General features: G+C 47.7%; 1 protein-coding gene across 1 annotated transcript in view; it reads right to left on the reverse strand.

Annotated features, from left to right (window-relative positions):
* Nucleotides 1-20,798, reverse strand: part of USP12 (ubiquitin specific peptidase 12) — a 176,861-nt gene that overhangs the window by 74,672 nt on the left and 81,391 nt on the right. The window contains exon 2 of the mRNA XM_063951708.1: nt 484-564. Coding sequence (XP_063807778.1) covers nt 484-564 — 81 coding nt within the window. The remainder of the gene's footprint in view (nt 1-483; nt 565-20,798) is intronic.

Raw genomic sequence — 20,798 nt, forward strand, 5'->3', positions numbered from 1 at the left:
AGGGAGACAGCCTGACTATACACAAGCACACCCATGCATGTTATTGTGGGGGGAGGGGGGAATACATTCTCTGCGATGTTCCGCCATGCTGTTCATCTACGCACATCCTGTAGCACATCACTAAATTTGCTACATACATCAGTGAGGTGCAATTGCCAATGTCGGCGGTCACTAAGTGCCGGTCTTCCGTAAGCACTTTGCAGACATTGACGAGAATTAAATCACCTGTAACGCATACTGTTTTTCCACGTCCTTCCCAGCTAAAAGCAGTCACTGCCGCCCACTGGTGGTTTGCTGGCTAGAGCTGTACTGTTATACAGTTTTCATATAATGTATGGCAAGTCTTCCCCATACCACGGCAAACTATTTGTTTTGGCGATGGGCTATGAATAGTCTGCGTTTGTTCTATTTCAGTAATCTGTGCAGAATGTTTTCCAGAAGGTAGAGCCTTAATGTGTACAATGGAAAGCGAGAACCACTTACATTTACTAAACCAAAATAGTGCTCATTCACTGGAAACTGTTCCGGACCAATCTCTTTCTCTAAAGCCGAGGCATTGGCGCCCTAGGGAGAAGAAGAGAATGGTTACAGATGACAGACACGGTAAAAAAATAAAATAAACACAAGTAGCAACGCAAGCACAGACCAGGTAATTTTTTTTTACAATAATCTGCCCGCTACCAGTTTCAAAAGCTGTCAAGAACTGCTGCAACTTGTTGTTCAACAACAGCTAAAGAACCCCAGGCGTTCTTTGCAAGTACACCATCAAGTCACACTCTTCATTTTTTCTAACGAGGGAGATCTGGGATAAAACACTTAAAGCAGTTAGCAGATCGGCTTATTAATCATCTGGCACACAGCAAGTGGGCAATTGCAGCACAAGCGCTAAAACATCATTTGATGTCTTTCCTGCTGTGAGAGCAAAAATGCTGAAGAGACGGGAAAGCACTTGTAAAATTAAGAGCTTCTTATTTCTTTTTCATTCTGTGATCATTTATCTCACGCCAAAGAAAAACGATGCAGTCACAGATCAAAACTGCTCTGGACGAGTCTTTTGAACTCTTGCTGATGTATGCTGCTGGGCTGTCTAGACAGATCCTACAAACATGGCCGTCCAAGCCGCTCCCTAGAACCAGTCAGTTCACGTTGTGGCCAGAAGAACTGAAACATGAAATTGTAGATGAAGCTGCAAAGTACTAGAACAGTGATAGGCAGCATGATTTAAGATGAATATACACTAGGCGATTTTGAGCTCAAAGTAGCTCACTTTTGTTGTTTTGAACTACTTTGAGCTCACAATCTCCTAGTGTGTATGGCCGGACGATGAGCGCTGTTTTACCGGCCAAGTGAACCACTTTCCATAGTCTCCTACTGAAAATAGCTGGGCCGAGTGAAAATTGCTCAGTATGTATGCACTGTGCGATTTTCCGGCCAGCGATTTTCATTTAATTGCTTAGCACATACTGGGCAAAAACGCCCAGTGTGTATGCACCTTTACTCCAACAGTTCTCACAGCTGCTGGGTCAGTTTAATCTGCTGGTAATAAGACGGACGATCTCTGCCCTGCAAAACTGCAAGTATATGACGGGGCAACATTTTGGGGACTTGTGGCTGTTCTAGAACATGTTGCTATTACAAGGTGGCATGTACTGATCAGCGAAAGGGTCAAATCTAGTAACGGGCAAAAAGGGTTTGGAAAAGTGGGAACATGTACCAGGAAAATCAGGCTTGAAAGGGTTTGCCTTAATCTTCTAGGTTCAAGTTATAAGAAACCTGTCAAAACTGCAATGTTGTTTTTGGACTACAACTGGTGTGGGCCATTTCTCAAGGAGCATTAAGTGAAACGTCAATTTTAAGTTCACATTTCTGGCGATTGTAGTCCTATGGAAAGCACCATTGCACAAAAGAAAAGGGCAAAAAAAAAAGTCAATGTTTCTCAAACAACAGCAAATCTTTCAGTATTTAACCATTTTGTAAATCAAACAAACATTCTGGGTGCGATTCAATTGTTTTGCCGGTGGCTGTAATTAATGGCCACCCAACTGAGTAATTCAATTGTTGCTTTGATCGGGAGTGAGTGCCGCTGGTGACCACATTTCTGCTCACAGACTCCGGAGGTGGTGAACAGAAATGTGTTAAAAGTCCGAATTTTGGGTGCCCAAGCGCCACTTTTTGCGTCGCACCCATTCGTTTATACATGTTTAGCTGCTTTGCACAGCTAAACCTGGTGCTCTGTGAGACAAGTGCAATAATTAATGGACGGACAAAACAATTGTAGTGCTCCACTGGGCACCCATTAATTATCACCACCTAAAAAAAAAATTAAATAAACCACGTTTGAGCATAAAACTGTGGTAATATCAGATTAGTCACTTGGCCTGGGCACAAAACCTGGGTGTCATTAGCAATCACTCCGGTTTGGTAAATGGATTGTGTGAGAAGATTTCCACAGACTGTGTGCCATATGCAGGACAAAACACAGAACCCTTCGTTACTGCACCTTAAATTAGCTTCGTCACACTACTGCTGTAGTCGCGCCCAATATTCCTTCATGGTGCGCCAGGTCCTGTGCGACAGCTAGCGCCTGCATTTTTTTTATGCTCGAATATGCTTCTTAGTCGCAATCGGAGGTGACGGCTTCAAGAGCCTGCACTGATTAATATGATATGTGACACTTGTATACCTGTGAGCAACTGAGTCTGAATCTGTATATGAAGTGCTACGGTGCAGAGGCCATGGCTTTTTTATTACAACAGGTTCCGCTGTGCTTCACATATGGATTCAGACTCAATCGCACACAGATACACAAGTGTCGCATATCACATTAATCAGTGAAGTCTCAGGAAGCAATTAAAGACACACACACTTGACCAAAAAGGATGTGTAAAAGACACTACTTCGCTTGGCGACGCTCACTTACACTTTATCTGTAATCTGCGCTGTCCAACTTTAATCTACATGTAGCAGCAAGGATCACACGTTTTTTTGTGCACCACATGAGGGGAACCAGAAATAAAGCGGGGAGTTACCGAATGTGGATAAGCCTTTTAACCCCTTCGTTGCCGAGTTTTCTCTCACCCCTGTGCTGAGCCTATATGTAAGTTTTTGCGCTAGTCATATTCCAGCAACAATATCAGTGATTTACCTGTGTGTTGTACGCATAAATTATATCTTGTTTTAGAAGCTAGCATTAGCTGGTTTAGAACTCATCACATGGAAAGAAAATCTAATCAAAATGTCCAGAAGAAAAAAAGATTATATAAATTATTTTTTTTCCCCAATAGGTCATGCTTTTCCCTAATGCATAATGGATCAGCTGCCTTCACAAAAGTATACATACATACATACATACATACATACATACATATGTTCATAGGGCACTCCAGATACTTGTCAAAATAATTCTTAGTCCACCATACAAGTACAGCAACATTTTAGTGCTTTATTTTCAGCACTGTCATCAGGCGGACAATAAAGTTGTGCAAAAGTTTAGGCAGGTGTGGAAAAAATGCTGCAAAGTCAGAATGCTTTAAAAAAAATAGAAATGTTTATTTTTATCAATTAACAAAATGCAAAGTGAATGAGCAGAAGCGAAATCTTAAGGGTTTTTAAAGAACTCAGCAGGGAAATTGTTCCAAACATCTTGGAGAACCACAGATATTTTGTGGATGTAAGCTTGCTCAAATCTTTGTCTTTTCATGAAATCCCAGACAGATTCGATGATGTTGAAATCAGGGGCCGTGGGGGCCATATCACTACTCCTTGTTCTTCTTTACACTGAAGATAGTTCTTGATGATATTGGCTGTATGTTTGGGGTCGCTGTCCTACTGCTTCGTGATAAAATAGAAGAGACCAACTGAAAATCGCCCCGCAACCTCCCATCACTTTAGACGAGAGATTGGGCGCATTACAACAATTGAATCTTGCCCTTGGTCTGTTCTGACAACTGCACAGTATAGAACAAAGCCGCCCCTACATACGGCTGCATCACTGTTCGGGCTCATCTGTCTCTAATGGTGGGTACACACTGATATATATATTTGCAGATCAATTGATCTGCAGATATATCTATGGACAGATCGGGCAGTGTGCTGTGCATACACACTCCCCGATCCGTCGGGGACTGACGTCATGAACTGGGCGGGCGTATAACCAAGGACGCCCAGTTCAGCTGTCAATCACCGTTGGCTGACCGCCCGTACACACACAGCGATGCGTCAATATATCTGTAGATATATTGGCCATCGACTGTGCTGCAGGGCCGACGCGATATGTCTGAACGATGGAGTCCACAGACATATCGCCCGTACACACTAGCCGACGGAGCCGCGATATATCGGCCGTTCAATAGAACGGCAGATATACCGGCCAGTGTGCACGGGCTTTTAGTTTCAGCATTGATAGGAGAAATAAAGACACCCTCATGGAAACTGTAAATAACTGGATAGACAGAGTTTTAATAGATGGCGGATAAGTGGGTACTTGTAGCTAATTCTGAGCAGTCATCTCCTAAAATTAAATCCAGGCTGTAATAAAGAGCCATCAAAATTTACTAGCTTTAGTTAAGCACAGAGAAAAACAAGGGTGGTCATTCCGAGTTGTTCGCTCGGTAATTTTCTTCGCATCGCAGCGATTTTCCGCTGACTGCGCCAAGTAAATTTGCTAAGAAGTTTGGTATTTTACTCACGGCATTACGAGGTTTTTTCTTCGTTCTGGTGATCGTAATGTGATTGATAGGAAGTGGGTGTTTCTGGGTGGAAACTGGCCGTTTTATGGGTGTGTGTGAAAAAACGCTGCCGTTTCTGGGACAAACGCGGGAGTGGCTGGAGAAACGGGGGAGTGTCTGGGCGAACGCTGGGTGTGTTTGTGACGTCAAACCAGGAACGAAACTGACTGAACTGATCGCAGTGGCAGAGTAAGTATTGAGCTACTCAGAAACTGCAAAGAAATTTCTATTCGCAATTTAGAGAATCTTTCGTTCGCAATTTTGCTAAGCTAAGATTCACTCCCAGTAGGCGGCGGCTTAGCGTGTGCAATGCTGCTAAAAGCAGCTTGCGAGCGAACAACTCGGAATGACCACCAATGATGTTTATTTAAGTAGCAAAAAAGACACAAAGTGCTCTACATTTGCAGGAAAGAAACCATATTACAAGGGATTCAGCCATCTGGGGTCCACTACCATGGTTGCAGTGGTTGACTGTAAAATCTGAAACCACAGAATCTTAAGTACCAAGTATTGCACACACCAGGTAACCGTGTAAATAATAGGGGTCATTCCAATAAACCGCAAACACATTGCGGGTGCGAGTCAGCGGTGCTGCTAATGGCTCAAAACGGTCTACGAAGGGTGCGAAATGCGGTGCTGCAGCAAAGGCAACTTGCACCCTTCACAGTTAATTGGATTGACCACAGTTTGCGGAGTCTCATATGCACTTTAGAAAAGAAATAACATCTTTATTGTGAACAAGTAGTGAAATAATGCAGAATGGCAGAAAGAACTCATTAAGCTGATAAGGTCTTTTTCAAGATACTAACCTCACATGGCAAAGTAATGAGATCCCAATGGAAATGCCATAATTACTAGCCATCTGTTTACCTCAAGCCAACTCCTTTATACAATGAGCTGCAACACAAAATTACATGTACTTGTGCAGTAGAAATAACATAATAAAAACAAAACCACAAAGTAAATAGAATCTAAAAAGATTACAGAATTAATACAATAAAAGGACAAGCGCACTTATGCTCTCCGGATATTGCCCAAGAGAAGGAGCTTCCTATAGGAACTCACTGCAGCTTACACCTCCTCTTACACTTGAGACCCATGCACCCCGTTTTTCCCCAATTGCTTTGAGGACAAGACGGCCAGTGTTCTAATAGTTGGGGAAGAGTGCTTTCTGGTACGTTATTTGTTTAGTTTCCAGGAGAACACTCAGATTGTTGCATAAGCGTGAAAGCGATTCACGCGCTCATTTCACTGTATGCAGTTTTCCATTCACGGCTCAAAATATATATAGAAAAATATATATATTTTAAAGATTATTGCAAATCACTATAATACATTAAACATCAGAAACATATATTTTATATCATGTTATATCAAAAGTTTTCTGACAAAGAACAATGCATGCTGAGCTAAGCAGTCCAGACAAGGGCCAGTGTTGTCCAACTCATCCTTATCGGAGCCTTCCTGCTACGTCTGAGTAAATAGACATAATAACATGTATGCCGATAGCTGGCATGCACTGTGGATTGGATGCCGATAGCTCACAATGGAGTTTCATTGTAACCCCATAGACAGCTTGCACGTGTTCACTATGTGTAAGAGGAAGATTAGATTAAGAAACAGTTGAAAGAAAGTTAAAAAACCCTAGATGGCAATCCACACACATACACACAATATTTACATTGACAGATACACTATATCAAGGAAGGATAATTAAAAATAGGATTTTAATACCTACCGGTAAATCCTTTTCTCTTAGTCCGTAGAGGATGCTGGGTACTCCAAAAGGACCATGGGGTATAGACAGGATCCGCAGGAGACATGGGCACTTTAAGACTTTAAATGGGTGTGAACTGGCCCCTCCCTCTATGCCCCTCCTCCAGACCTCAGTTATAGGAACTGTGCCCAGGGAGACTGACATTTCGAGGAAAAGGATTTTTGTTAACCAAGGGTGAGATACATACCAGCTCACACCACAACACACCGTACAACATGGCTTTTAAGAAAAATACCAGTTAACAGCATGAACCAAAATCAGCAACAGGCTGAACATAACCGAAACACAACCTTTGTGTAACAAAAACAATGACTATCAACAAGTACTGCAGATAGAGTCCGCACTGGGACGGGCGCCCAGCATCCTCTACGGACTAAGAGAAAAGGATTTACCGGTAGGTATTAAAATCCTATTTTCTCCTACGTCCTAGAGGATGCTGGGGACTCCCAAAGGACCATGGGGTTTATACCAAAGCTCCAGACCGGGTGGGAGAGTGCGAACGACTCTGCAGCACCGATTGAGCAAACATGAGGTCCTCATCAGCCAGGGTATCAAACTTGTACAACTTAGCAAAAGTGTTTGAACCCGACCAAGTAGCTGCTCAGCAAAGTTGAACCGCCGAGACTCCTCGGGCAGCCGCCCAAGATGAGCCCACCTTCCTGGTAGAATGGGCCTTCACCGACTTCGGTAACGGCAGTCCAGCCGTAGAATGAGCATGCCGAATTGTATTACAGATCCAGCTTGCAATAATCTGCTTAGTAGCAGGAGCCCCAATTTTGTTGGGAGCATACAGGACAAACAGAGCCTCAGTTTTCCTAATACGAGCCGTTCTGGCTACATATATTTTCAAAGCTCTGACTACATCGAGAGACTTTGAATCAGCCAAGACTTCAGTAGCCACAGGCACCACAATAGGTTGGTTCATATGAAACGAAGAAACCACCTTTGGCAGAAATTGTGGACGAGTGCTCAATTCCGCCCTATCCACAAGGAATATCAAATAGGGGCTCTTGTTAGACAAAGCCGCTAATTCCGACACCCGCCTTGCGGACGCCAAGGCCAAAACCATGACCACTTTCCAAGTGAGAAATTTCAACTCAACCTCCTGTAAAGGTTCAAATAAACGTGACTGAAGGAACTGTAACACCACGTTAAGGTCCCACGGTGCCACTGGGGGCACAAATGGAGGTTGGATGTGCAGCACACATTTCACGAAAGTCTGAACTTCTGGAAGGGAGGCCAATTCTTTTTGAAAGAAAACTGATAACGCCGAAATCTGCACTTTAATGGAGCCTAACTTTAGGCCTGCATCCACGCCTGCTTGCAAAAAATGGAGAAAACGACCCAGATGAAATTCTTCTGTAGGAGCCTTCTTGGATTCACACCAAGACACATATTTTCTCCAAATACGGTGATAATGCATCGCCGTTACTTCCTTTCTAGCTTTAAGTAGAGTGGGGATGACTTCACCAGGAATACCCTTTCGAGCTAGGATTTGGCGTTCAACCGCCACGCCGTCAAACGCAACCGCGTTAAGTCTTGGAACACACACGGCCCTTGCTGTAACAGGTCCTCTCTTAGAGGAAGAGGCCAGGGATCTCCTATGAGTAATTCCTGAAGATCCGGATACCAGGCCCTCCATGGCCAATCTGGAACAACGAGTATCGCCTGAACCCTTGTACTTCTTATGATCCTTAACACCTTTGGAATGAGTGGAAGTGGAGGGAACACATATACCGACTGAAGCACCCACGGTGCCACCAGGGCGTCCACTGCACTGGCTTGAGGGTCCCTTGACCTGGAACAATATCTCTGAAGCTTCTTGTTGAGGCGAGACGCCATCATGTCTATTTGAGGAATTCCCCAATGACTTGTCATTTCTGCAAAGACCTCTTGATGAAGACCCCACTCTCCTGGATGGAGATCGTGTCTGCTGAGGAAGTCTGCTTCCCAGTTGTCCATGCCCGGAATGAAGACCGCTGACAGAGCGCTTGCATGTTTTTCTGCCCAGCGGAGAACTTTTGTGGCCTCCGCCATCGTCGCTCTGCTCTTTGTTCCACCCTGGCGGTTTATGTACGCCACTGCTGTTATGTTGTCCGACTGAATCAGGACGGGCAGACCGCGAAGTTGATGTTCCGCTTGTAGAAGGCCGTTGTAAATGGCCCTTAATTCCAGAATTTTTATGTGCAGACAAGCTTCCTGGCTTGACCATTTTCCCTGGAAATTTTCCCCCTGTGTGACTGCTCCCCAGCCTCGGAGACTTGCATCCGTGGTCACCAGGACCCAATCCTGGATCCCAAACCTGCGTCCCTCTAGGAGGTGAGAACTTTGGAGCCACCACAGGAGAGATACTCAGGTCCTGGAAGATAGGCTTATTTTCCGGTGCATGTGTAGGGGAGACCCGGACCACTTGTCCAACAGGTCCCACTGAAACACCCTGGCATGGAACCTGCCAAACGGAATGGCTTCGTATGCTGCCACCATCTTCCCCAGCGCCTGAGTGCATTGATGAATCGACACTCTTGCCGGTTTCAGAATCTCCTTGACCATGTTCTGGATTTCCCGAGCTTTTTTCACTGGGAGAAACACACTCTGCAGTTCCGTGTCCAGGATCATGCCCAAGAATGACAGCCGTGTTGTCGGAACCAACCGTGACTTTGGCAAATTTAGGAGCCAACCATGTTGTTGCAGGACTGTCCGGGAGAGCGCAACGTTTCTTAGTAACTGCTCCTTTCATCTCGCCTTTATCAGGAGATCGTCCAAGTACGGGATAATTGTGACACCCTGCTTGCGCAGGAGCACCATTATTTCCGCCATTACTTTTGTGAAAACCCTCGGAGCCGTGGAAAGACCAAACGGCAACGTCTGAAATTGGTAATGACAATCCTGAACAGCAAACCTCAGGTAAGCTTGATGTGGAGGATATATTGGGACATGTAAGTAGGCATCTTTTATGTCGACTGACGCCATAAAATCCCCCCCTTCCAGACTGGACATCACTGCTCGGAGAGATTCCATCTTGAATTTCAATCTTTTCAGATATAAATTGAGGGATTTTAAGTTCAGAATCGGTCTGACTGAGCCATCCGGCTTTGGGACCACGAACAGGCTCGAATAAAAGCCTTCTCCCTTTTGTGACGTGGGTACCGTGACAATGACTTGCTGTTGACAAAGCTTTTGTATCGCAGCGCACACTACTTCCCTGTCCGTAAGAGAAACTGGCAAGGCTGATTTGAAAAATCGGTGGGGGGGGGGGCATGTCTTGAAACTCCAGCTTGTACCCTTGGGACACTATTTCTAACACCCAAGGATCCAGGCCCGAAAGAACCCAGACCTGACTGAAGAGTCGGAGACGTGCCCCCACCGGTGCAGACTCCTGTAGAGGAGCCCCAGCGTCATGCGGTGGATTTGGCAGAAGCCGGGGAGGACTTCTGCTCTTGGGAACCTGCCAGAGCAGGTGACCTTTTCCCCTTTCCTCTACCTTTAGAGGCAAGGAAGGACGACCCTCTTCCTTTTTTGTATTTATTGGGCCGAAAGGACTGCATCTGATAGTGGGGCGTCTTTTTCTGTTGTGCAGGGACATAAGGTAGAAATAATGACTTACCCGCGGTAGCCGTAGATACCAGGTCAGCGAGGCCGTCACCAAATAAGACACCACCTTTATACGGGAGAGACTCCATAGCTTTCTTAGAGTCGGCATCAGCATTCTATTGATGAATCCACAGTGCTCTCCTGGCCGAGACTGCCATGGCATTGGCCCTTGATCCCAACAGGCCAATATCCCTCGCCGCATCCTTTAGGTAGGCTGCAGCGTCCCTGATATAACCTAGAGTCAAAAGAATGCTTTCCCTATCCAGGGTATCTATGTCAGATGCCAAGATATCTGCCCACTTTCCAATAGCGCTACTCACCCATGCCGACGCAACGGCAGGTCTGAGCAGCGTACCCGCGTAGTGACATAAATGGATTTTAGGGTAGTTTCCTGCTTACGATCCGCAGGGTCCTTTAGGGCAGCCGTGTCAAGAGACGGAAGCGCCACCTTTTTGGACAGACGTGACAGAGCTTTGTCCACATTGGGGGTTGACTCCCACTTATCCCTGTCCTCAGAGGGGAATGGATACGCCATCAGAATTCTTTTGGGAATCTGTAACTTTTTGTCAGGAGTTTCCCAAGCTTTTTCAAAAAGAGTGTTCAGCTCATGAGAGGGGGGAAACGTTACCTCAGGTTTTTTCCCTTTAAACAAACAGACCCTTGTATCAGGAATAGCAGGGACTTCTGCGATATGCAATACGTCTTTAATTGCCACAATCATGTACTGAATAATCTTAGCCAATTTAGGATTCAATCTGGCCTCACTATAATAGACACTGGAATCAGAGTCCGTGTCGGTATCTGTATCTGTTAACTGGGTAAATGAACGCTTTTGTGACCCTGAGGGGGTCTGGACCTGAGACAAGGCGTCCTCCATGGATTTTCTCCATGTTTGGGTCTGAGAATCAGATTTATCCAGCCTTTTAGTCAATAACGCCACATTTGCATTCAACGTACTCAACATATCTACCCAATCAGCCGTCGGCGGTACCGACAGGGTCACTCCCAGCGCTTTTTCTGCCCCCACTCCAACTTCCTCCGGGGAGGAACACTCAGCCTCAGACATGTCGACACACACGTACCAACACGCACAATCACACTGGCTATAGGGGACAGACCCACAAGAAAGCCTGTTAGAGAAACACAGAGGGAGCTTACCAGCTCACAACCCAGCGCCTATCCCGGTATTGAGACCTTATATATACTGCCTCAGACCGTTTAGCGCTTTTTATATAATAATAATAGCACCAAATTACTGTGCCCCTTCCCCCCCCTCCCCATTTTGCACCCTGTTACTTGTACAGAAGTGTGGAGGTCAGGGCCAGCGTCTCTGCAGCTCCTGTTAAGAGAAAATGGCGCTGGTTAGAGCTGTGAGGGCTAAGCCACGCCCCCCTTACCGGCACGCTTCAGTCCCGCTCAGATTCAAATTTATTATACTGGCGGGGGCTATATTTAGTGCCTAGGCACTTCTATCTTTGGCCAGTGCTCACTCCAGTGTTCATGCTGCCCAGGGCGCCCCCCCTACGCCCTGCACCCCTGCTAGTGTCGCCGTCTGTGTGTGGGAGCATGGCATGCAGCGCGACCACAGCGCGGTACCTCAATACTGAAGTCTTCTGCCATCACTGAAGTCTTCGTATCTTCGTAATACTCACCCGGCTTCTTTCTTCTGGCTCTGTGAGGGAGGTGACGGCGCGGCTCCGGGAACGAGCAGCTAGGCGCAGCAAGAGATCGGACCCTCTGGAGCTAATTGTGTCCAGTAGCCTAAGAAGCAGAGCCTTTGAACTCACAGAAGTAGGTCTGCTTCTCTCACCTCAGTCCCACGGTGCAGGGAGCCTGTTGCCAGCAGTGCACCCTGAACATAAAAAACCTAACAAAAGTCTTTTTACAAAGAAACTCAGGAGAGCTCCCCTGTGTGTCCCCAGTCTCCCTGGGCACAGAATCTAACTGAGGTCTGGAGGGGCGGCATAGAGGGAGGGGCCAGTTCACACCCATTTAAAGTCTTAAAGTGCCCATGTCTCCTGCGGATCCCCTCTATACTCCATGGTCCTTTTTGGAGTCCCCAGCATCCTCTAGGACAGGGGTGGGGAACCTTTTTTCCACCAAGGGCCATTTGGATATTTATAAAATCCTTTGGGGGCCATACAAAAATGATCAACTTAAAAATAAGCCTGTACCCAGTAGTTATGCCCCCAGTCAGTAGTTATGCCCCCAGCAGATATACCCCCAGTCAGTTGTTATGCCCCAGTAGATATGCCCCCTAGTAGCGACGCTCACACACACACACACACACACACACACACACACACACACACACATTAAAAGAAAAAAAAACCCACAATACTCACCAGCCCTGCTCCTGCTTCTGGACCGTTGCCCTCCGCCTGTCCGCCGCTCCTCAGAACTATGGGAGAGACGTCATGACATCTCTCCCATAGCACCGCACAGCCGCACATGCACACTGCCAGAGCTGGAAGCCAGAGCTCTGGAGTGAGCTCCTGCCTCCGGCTGCTGCTGAGGGGAAGAAGCCAGGCGCCCACTAGTAACAAAATCTCAGCAGGCACCCGGATCTCCCTCGGTTAGGTGAGCCTGGCCGGGCCGGATCAAGTGGCTCTGCGGGTCTTACACGGCCCTTGGGCCTGAGGCTCCCCACCCCTGCTCTAGAACGTAGGAGAAAATAGATGTATGACCCCTCCCGCAACCTGGGGCAGGGCCTTCCCAATTGCAGGATGACTTTGTTGTGTTTAACTGAACTATTAAATCTCTAGCTTAACTGTGGTTAAAAGCTGGTGACCCACAGAGAGCCAAAAACAGCACACTAGAGAGGTGATGTATTGTGGGTGGCTTGGCTAATTTAAGAGTCTGGACTTCCAAAACTAATGAAGGAGCTCTTTGCTTAATTGAACAAATCTCTCAAGGGGTTAGACAATGAGACGCGTTCTGGTTTTTAATGAAGAGACCTTCTGGTCAGAGAGTTACTGGTTACATAAGCAGAGAGCTGAAATGAGGCGGAAGCAATTGTAGATGTGGATTTATGAGAGGAGGTTGATGATTAAGGAATAAAACAAAGCTGATTAGACTGCGATTGTCTAGAAGACATTGGAAAGGAAAATAGGATTTTTGTTACCTACCGGTAAATCCTTTTCTCGTAGTCTGTAGAGGATGCTAGGGTCCACATTAGTACCATGGGGATGTACCAAACCTCCCAGAATGGGAGGGAGAGTACGGAGGCTCCTGCAGAACTGATTGACTGAACTTCAGGTCATCTGAGGCTAAAGTATCGAACTCTTAAAACGTGTTCGACCCAGACCAAGTTGCAGCTCGGCAAAGTTGCACTGCCGAGACACCCCGGGAAGCCGCCCAGGAAAACCCCACCTTATGAGTAGAGTGAGCCTTAACAGATTTTGGACACGGCAGTCCTGCCGTAGAATAAGCGTACTGGACAGTGAACCGAATCCAGCGAGAAATAGTCTGCTTAGAAGCAGGACACACAATTGTCTTGGGATCATATAAGACAAACAGAGAGTCCGACTTTCTGTGACGAGAAGTTCTCTTCACATATATCTTCAGAGCCCTTACAACATCCAAGGACTTTGATGTAATTGAGGTGTCAGTAGCCACTGGCACCACAATAGGTTGGTTGATATGAAATGCCGACACAACTTTCGGAAGAAATTGCTGACGTGTCTGGAGCTCAGCTCTATCTTCGTGGAAGATCAAGTAAGGGCTTTTACAGGAGAAAGCCCACAATTCGGACACGCGTCTAGCAGAAGCTAAGGCCAACAACGTAACCGCCTTTCATGTAAGAAATTTGACCTCAACCTCCTGTAGAGGCTTAAACCAATCCGACTGGAGGAACTGCAATACCGTATGAACCTCAGGGAGGGCAGCCAATTGTTTGTGAAAGAAAATGGATAAGGCCGAAATCTGGACCTTCACAGATCCTAACCTCAGGCCCATATCCACACCTGCCTGAAGGAAGAGGAGAAAAAGTCTGAGTTGAAACTCCACCGTAGGAAACGTCTTGGATTCACACCAAGAGACATATTTCTTCCAAATACGATGGTAATGTTTAGACGTTACCCCTTTCCTAGTCTGTATGAGGGTAGGAATGACCTTCTTCGGAAAGCCCTTCCGAGCAAGTATCAGGTGCTCAACTTCCATGCCGTCAAACGTAGCCGCGGTAAGTCTTGATAGGCGAACGGCCCCTGCTTCAGCAGATCCTCCCGAAGAGGAAGAGGCCTCAGCTCTTCGTGCAGTAGATTCATAAGGTCCGTGTACCAAGCCCTTCTTGGCCAGTCTGGGGCAATGAGGATCGCATGAACCCTTGTTCTCCTTATGAGCTTTAGGATTCTTGGGATGAGTGGGAGTGGTGGAAACACGTACACTGACTGGAATACCCACGGAGACACCAGGGCGTCCACTGCCACTGCCTGTGGGCCCCTCAACCCGGAACAATAACGCGGAAGCTTCTTGTTGAGCCGAGAGGCCATTATGTCTATTTGAGGTAATCCCCAAAGGTCTGTTATTTCCTTGAACACCTCCGGATGGAGACCCCACCCCCCTGGATGGAGATCGTGTCCGCTGAGGAAGTCTGCTTCCCAGTCGTCCACTCCCAGGACGAAGACGGCAGACAGCGCCAACGCGTGTTCTTCTGTCCAGAGGAGCATTCCTGTCACCAATGACATTGCGGTTCCACTCCTCGTTCCGCCCTGTCGGTTTATGTAAGCCACTGTTGCCACATTGTCTGACTGCACTTGAATGGCCCAATTTCTTAGAAGAGGAGCCGCCTGAAGAAGACCGCTGCAGACGGCTCCTAGTTCCAGGATGTTGATGGGCAAGCCGGCTTCCAGACTTGACCACAGACCCTGGAAGGTTACTCCCTGAGTGACAGCTACCCAGCCCCGAAGGCTCGCATCCGTGGTTTGAAAGACCCAGTCCTGAATCCCGAAACAGAAGGTGAGGCAATTGGAGCCACCAGAGGAGTGAAATCCTGGCCTTTGGTGACAGACGAATTCTCTGGTGCATGTGAAGATGAGATCCCGACCACTTGTCCAGGAGATCCAGTTGGAAGGTCCGAGCATGGAACCTCCCGTACTGGAGAGCCTCGTAAGAGGCCACCATCTTTCCCAATAGGCGAATGCATTGATGAACCGACACCCGGGCTGGCTTCAGGAGATCCCGGACCATAGCTTGTATCACCAACACCTTTTCCTGCGGAAGAAACCCCTTTTGCACTTCCGTATGCAGGATCATTCCCAGAAAGGACAACATCTGGGTTGGTTCCAAATGTGACTTTGGAAAGTTCAGAATCCAACCATGACTCCTGAGGTGGCGTGTTGTGAGAACAATGGATTGCAGCAGCTTCTCCCTGGACGATGCTTTTATCAGCAGATCGTCCAGATATGGAATGATGTTCACACCCTTTGCGGAGGAGAACCATCATTTCTGCCATCACCTTGGTAAACACCCTTGGTGCTGTGGAGAGGCCGAATGGCAGGGCCTGGAACTGGAAATGACAGTCCAGCAATGCGAAACGGATAAGCCTGATGCGGCAGCCAGATCGGAATGTGGAGGTACGCATCCTTGATATCCAGTGATACCAGGAATTCTCCCTCTTCCAGACCTGAGAGACTCCATCTTGAAATTGAACTCCTTTAGAAAGGGGTTCAATGACTTAAGGTTCAGAATGGGCCTGACCAAACCATCCGGTTTCGGTACCACGAAAAGTTTCGAATAGTAACCCTTTGTTCTGCATTTGAGGTAGTACTGGCACAATGACCTGTGCCTCCACAAGTTTTCAGACAGCGTCCTGTAGTACAGTGCTGTCTGCCAACAGAGTTGGTAAGCCTGATTTGAAAAAAACGATGAGGGAGACTTTGAAATTCCAGCCTGTATCCCTGGGATACAATATCTATCACCCAGGGGATCCAGGCCGGACGATACCCAGAAGTGATTGAAGTATCTGAGTCTGGCTCCCACTGGCCCCATCTCTGGGCCGCGTGGTCCACCGTCATGCGGGGGACTTTAGCGTACCTGAAGCAGGCTTTTGCTCCTGGGAACCTGCAGCTGTAGGTTTCTTGGACTTAACTCGACCTCCCCATAAGAAGGTATTGGACGCTCTGGCCTTTCTAGGCCTGTTAGGCTGAAAGGACTGTGTTGCTGATGAAGAGAAGGACTTCTTCGGACCAGGTGCTGCTGAGGGAAGAAACTGAGACTTACCCGCTGTAGCCGTGGATATACAAGCGTCTAGAACTTCCCCAAAGAGAGCCTGACCTGTATAGGGTAGGGCCTCCACACTTTTCCTGGATTCCGCGTCGGCCGACCACTGGCGCAGCCACAGTCCCCGACGAGCTGAAACAGACATGGAAGATATTCCCGCAGCCATGGAACCCAGGTCTTTCATGGATTCCACCATAAAACCTGCTGAATCATGTATGTTACGTAAATATAAAGCAACGTCGTCCCTATCCATCGTATCCAAATCATCTAGTAAGGTAGCCGACCACTTTACTATAGCCTTTACAATCCATGCAGTAGCAATAGTGGGACGTAATATGGCCCCTGAAGCAGTGTACATTGATTTAAGCATTATCAATATTTCTATCAGCCGGCTCCTTTGAGGCGGTAGATCCTGGAACAGGCAAAACCTCCTTCTTTGACAGTCTGGACACAGATGCGTCAACAATCGGCGGGTTTTCCCATTTTTTCCTATCCTCCTCAGGCAAAGGAAACGCCACCAGTACCCTTTTAGGGAGCTGGAATTTTTTCTCTGGGTTTACCCATGACTTTTCAAATATAGCATTCAATTCCTTTGACGCAGGGAAGATTAGCGAGGATTTTTTATTTTCAGTGAAAAAAGCCTCCTCAACCTGCTCAGGTGTGGTATCATTAACATTCAACACATCCCTGATAGCCTCTATCAACAATTGCACCCCCTTTGCAAGAGATGCGGACCCACGCAACACATCCCCATCACCGTCTGTGGTGTCAGAATCGGTATCCGCGTCGTCTTGTGCGACATGCACAAGCGCACATTTGTGGGGGTATATAGCAGGGCGTCCTGAGGTAACAGAAACCGGCCATACTGCCATAGAGCTCTGTAATACCTGGGTTGCAGATTCATTACTTGCAACCCTGTCAGAAAACTGAGAAATCCAAGATTTGATAGAGGAAAACCACTCTGGTTCCCTTGCTGGTATCTGTGCTAAACCAGTGCTATCCTGATTACATGGAATGGGATCATCGTGGGAGGATAAATCCTCTCCAGCATATGACACAGTGTCCCTGGACATAGCTAAATGAGACCACCAAACACTCCACACACACAGGTGAGGGCAGACAGAGTTTCCCCCCCCCCCCAAGAATGGCAAGAGAGAGACAGAGATTGGAGCAAACCCACACACAGCGCTATTGGCAAAGGGAGACCCTTTTTCAGCGCTGACTGTATACCTTAATAGGACACACAGTCGTATTACAGCCTCCTCTCCCTTCTACAACCTCCTGGTACCGTGTACAGATAGCTGGAGTTGCTGTGGAGGGAACCTGTTCTTCCTCTCAGCGCTGTGCAGGCAGGAAAATGGCACTGGAACGCTGCTGGGTCCGCTCTGAGGAGAAGCTCCGCCCCCTTAATGGCGCTGTCTTCCCACTCTTCAAGGATTATACTGGTCTGAGGAAAAATGTGCTGGCTGAGATCCGCGGACCCCGAAAGACTTCTGGACCAGTGTGGGGGTAAGTGCTGGCCCAGGACGCCCTTCACAGCACCGCACCATGTACCGCTGACCCTTCCCAGGAGCGCAGTTAATACTGCGCTCCCTCCCCGTTGCCGCCATCTTCACACCGGGCCCCCGCTTGCTAGGGGGGTTGGTGTCTCACTCACCACATCTTTAGCTCTGTAAGGGGTTGGCGGTCTCGTCCATAACTGTTATGGAGCCGGGTGACGGGGGAAGTGAAGAAATTTCACTCACCCCATCAATGCCCCTCCCCGCCGCCGGGTCGCCCGTATCCGCCGTCGGGCAGCTCGGCGGCGGATCGCATAGTGTGTAGGGCCCTTCACTAACACCATGGAGGATATTGTGTGTAAGCTGCCAGAAATACCACAATAGTCCCATTAAAGTGTATCGGAAGCCTATATTCAGTATAAGAAGGCATTTGGCTGCAAAAATATAGGAATTAATCAGGTATTGCTTTGTTCCTAACTCTGCATCGGACTCTACAGGTACATCTTAAACAGTAAACTCAAAGTTATCCTGGGTACACGCTTATAGATACAAGACATATCACTCATACACACTGCCCGACGGTCAAGCAATGCATCGGCCGTTCAATAGAACGGACGATATATCGGCCAGTGTGTACCCAGCATTAGTCTAATGTACACACACACTGCAATATACGGAACTGGTACCTCAGCATTTGGTTACAATAATGGAAATATCCTCTACTAGTCAGCATATCCTATCGCTCTCAGGGCCCTACACATATCTCGATGCGCCGCCGAGGTGCCCGACGGCCGATACGGCCGACGAGCGACCCGGCGGCGGGGGGGCAGTGACGGGGGGAGTGAAGTTTCTTCACTCCCCCCGTCACGCGGCTGCATTGAAGTGCAGGCAAATATGGACGAGATCGTCCATATTGGCCTGCATGCACAGCTGACGGGAAACCAGCGATGAACGAGCGCGGGGACGCGCATCGTTCATCGCTGGAGTCTCCACACTGAAAGATATGAACGAGTTCTCGTTCATTTATGAACGAGATCGTTCATATCTTTCAGAAAATCGGCCAGTGTGTAGGGCCTATAATAAAGCCCAGTAATGTGTTTAGTCCCATTGTGGACTCTGGAGCTCACTGTGTGAGGCTGGCAGAAGCACTGATTGGATTTATTTATAGTTTTCGAGAAGTCTATTACTAGAAGGTACATTTGGAAGACTACTGCTCTTATCACATCTCTGTGCAGAAATTTCCAAGATCACAGTTACAGGATTAGAGTTTGCATGGTGAGAACAAAGCAAGTGTCCTAACCGACCGACATGCTAACTTCCATCGTGTCCCTCAATTTTAAGTTGTACACACAGTTCTGTGCTTTCGCAATCTAGTCAGGTCCGGATTTATCTTGCTATGCTTAGTGTGCTGCGTATGAAAATGACAGTCATTTTCTAATCTGCACCTGAATGACACCATTATGCAAAAGTCAGTGATAGCCAGGACTGTGCATTTCATGCAATGCACATAACAGGGCTTCCCACATTCTGCATGGTCCACCAGAGTGCAATCAGAATCTAGCTTTTATCTTCTAGAACAGGGGAGGGCAATAATTTCAGCTGGGGGGCCACTTAACACATTCCAGTGAATATTCAAGAGCGCACACAAAATATTCCTTCCTTCCCTGGGAACACACAGCAGCCCCCCCATACCCCCTCCCTCAATACTTGGCAGACCCAGCACCCCTGCCACCACCAGACTTACATACATGGATGCCCCGCAGCCAGCCACAGTATCTTGGTCTTTTCCAGTCTCCACTTCACCACTGGGAACAGTTGCCAGCTCCTCTCCCTGGACACAGTTGCCATTTTCTTCCCCTCACCCCCTGCATCACTGGCAAAGCTGCTATTTAATCCTTCCCCCCACCTCACTCTCCCTGGGCACAGTTGCTATTTCCTCCCCACAACCCCTGCCTACCTGGGCCCAGTTGCCACCCCCAAATTCCTCTCCCTGGGAACAGTTGCCATTTCCTCCCTCCCTCTATTGGCACAGTTACAGCTCCTTGCCCTGCTATGGCTAAAACCAAGTTGCAGAAAGATCACCACCAGGGGGAGGAGCAAGCCCGAACAGGGCACATGAGCTTGGTGACTCGCCCCAGTTGGTGGCATGGATAGTGAAAGAACTATCCCGCCTGCCTAGAACCCCCCCCCCCCCCCCCTAGACGTCAGAGATCCTTTAGCCCACTTGGTTCTAGCATCTACCCTCCCCAGACCCATACTGAGCACCCCTGCCCCCATCACCAGGCAGGTCCCGCGCTGCCCCCACCAGCCAAGCATGTGTACCTTAAGCACTCTCTCTTATCAGGTCTCAGGTTCAGTGCTGTCCTGCCTGTACTGCAGTGCTGTGCAGCAGTATCCATATAAACTCCATCTGTCTCAAAAAACACTTTGCATGAGCAAGACAAATGAGTCAGCCCACACAGTTAGGACAGAGGACAAGGAGCCGGCTGACCCAAATCTCTGGGGGGTAGTCTAAGGGTGACAACTGTTCCCAAAGACATAAAATCAAGTTTTTAAAAAAGAAAATCAATATAGATATAAAGGCACGAATATCGCCTCAACACTTACGTGAGACCACAAAACGATCAGAATGACCAAACAGATTTTCAGGATCTCCTAACTATATCTGGCGATCACATTGGCAGGCTCCCATGTCATTTGCCTATGCCAGCCGAGCTCCATTTCTGTCTACTGATCCTGTAATTCTGTCCGGGTGTGGTATGGAAGGTAGATAGTAACTAGGTCGACCACTATTGGTCGACAGTAACTAGGTCGACAGGGTCTCTAGGTCAACAGGGTCTTTAGGTCGACAGGTCAAAAGGCCGTCATGATTTTTTAATGTTTTTTTTGGTGTAGTTTTCTTCGCAGAGTGACCGGGAATCCCAATTAGTGCACCGTGTCCCCACGCCATGCTTCGGGCAAGGTGCCTCGCTTTGCTCGGCACAG

Source organism: Pseudophryne corroboree, chromosome 2, assembly GCF_028390025.1.
Source record: "Pseudophryne corroboree isolate aPseCor3 chromosome 2, aPseCor3.hap2, whole genome shotgun sequence".
Taxonomy (NCBI): domain Eukaryota; kingdom Metazoa; phylum Chordata; class Amphibia; order Anura; family Myobatrachidae; genus Pseudophryne; species Pseudophryne corroboree.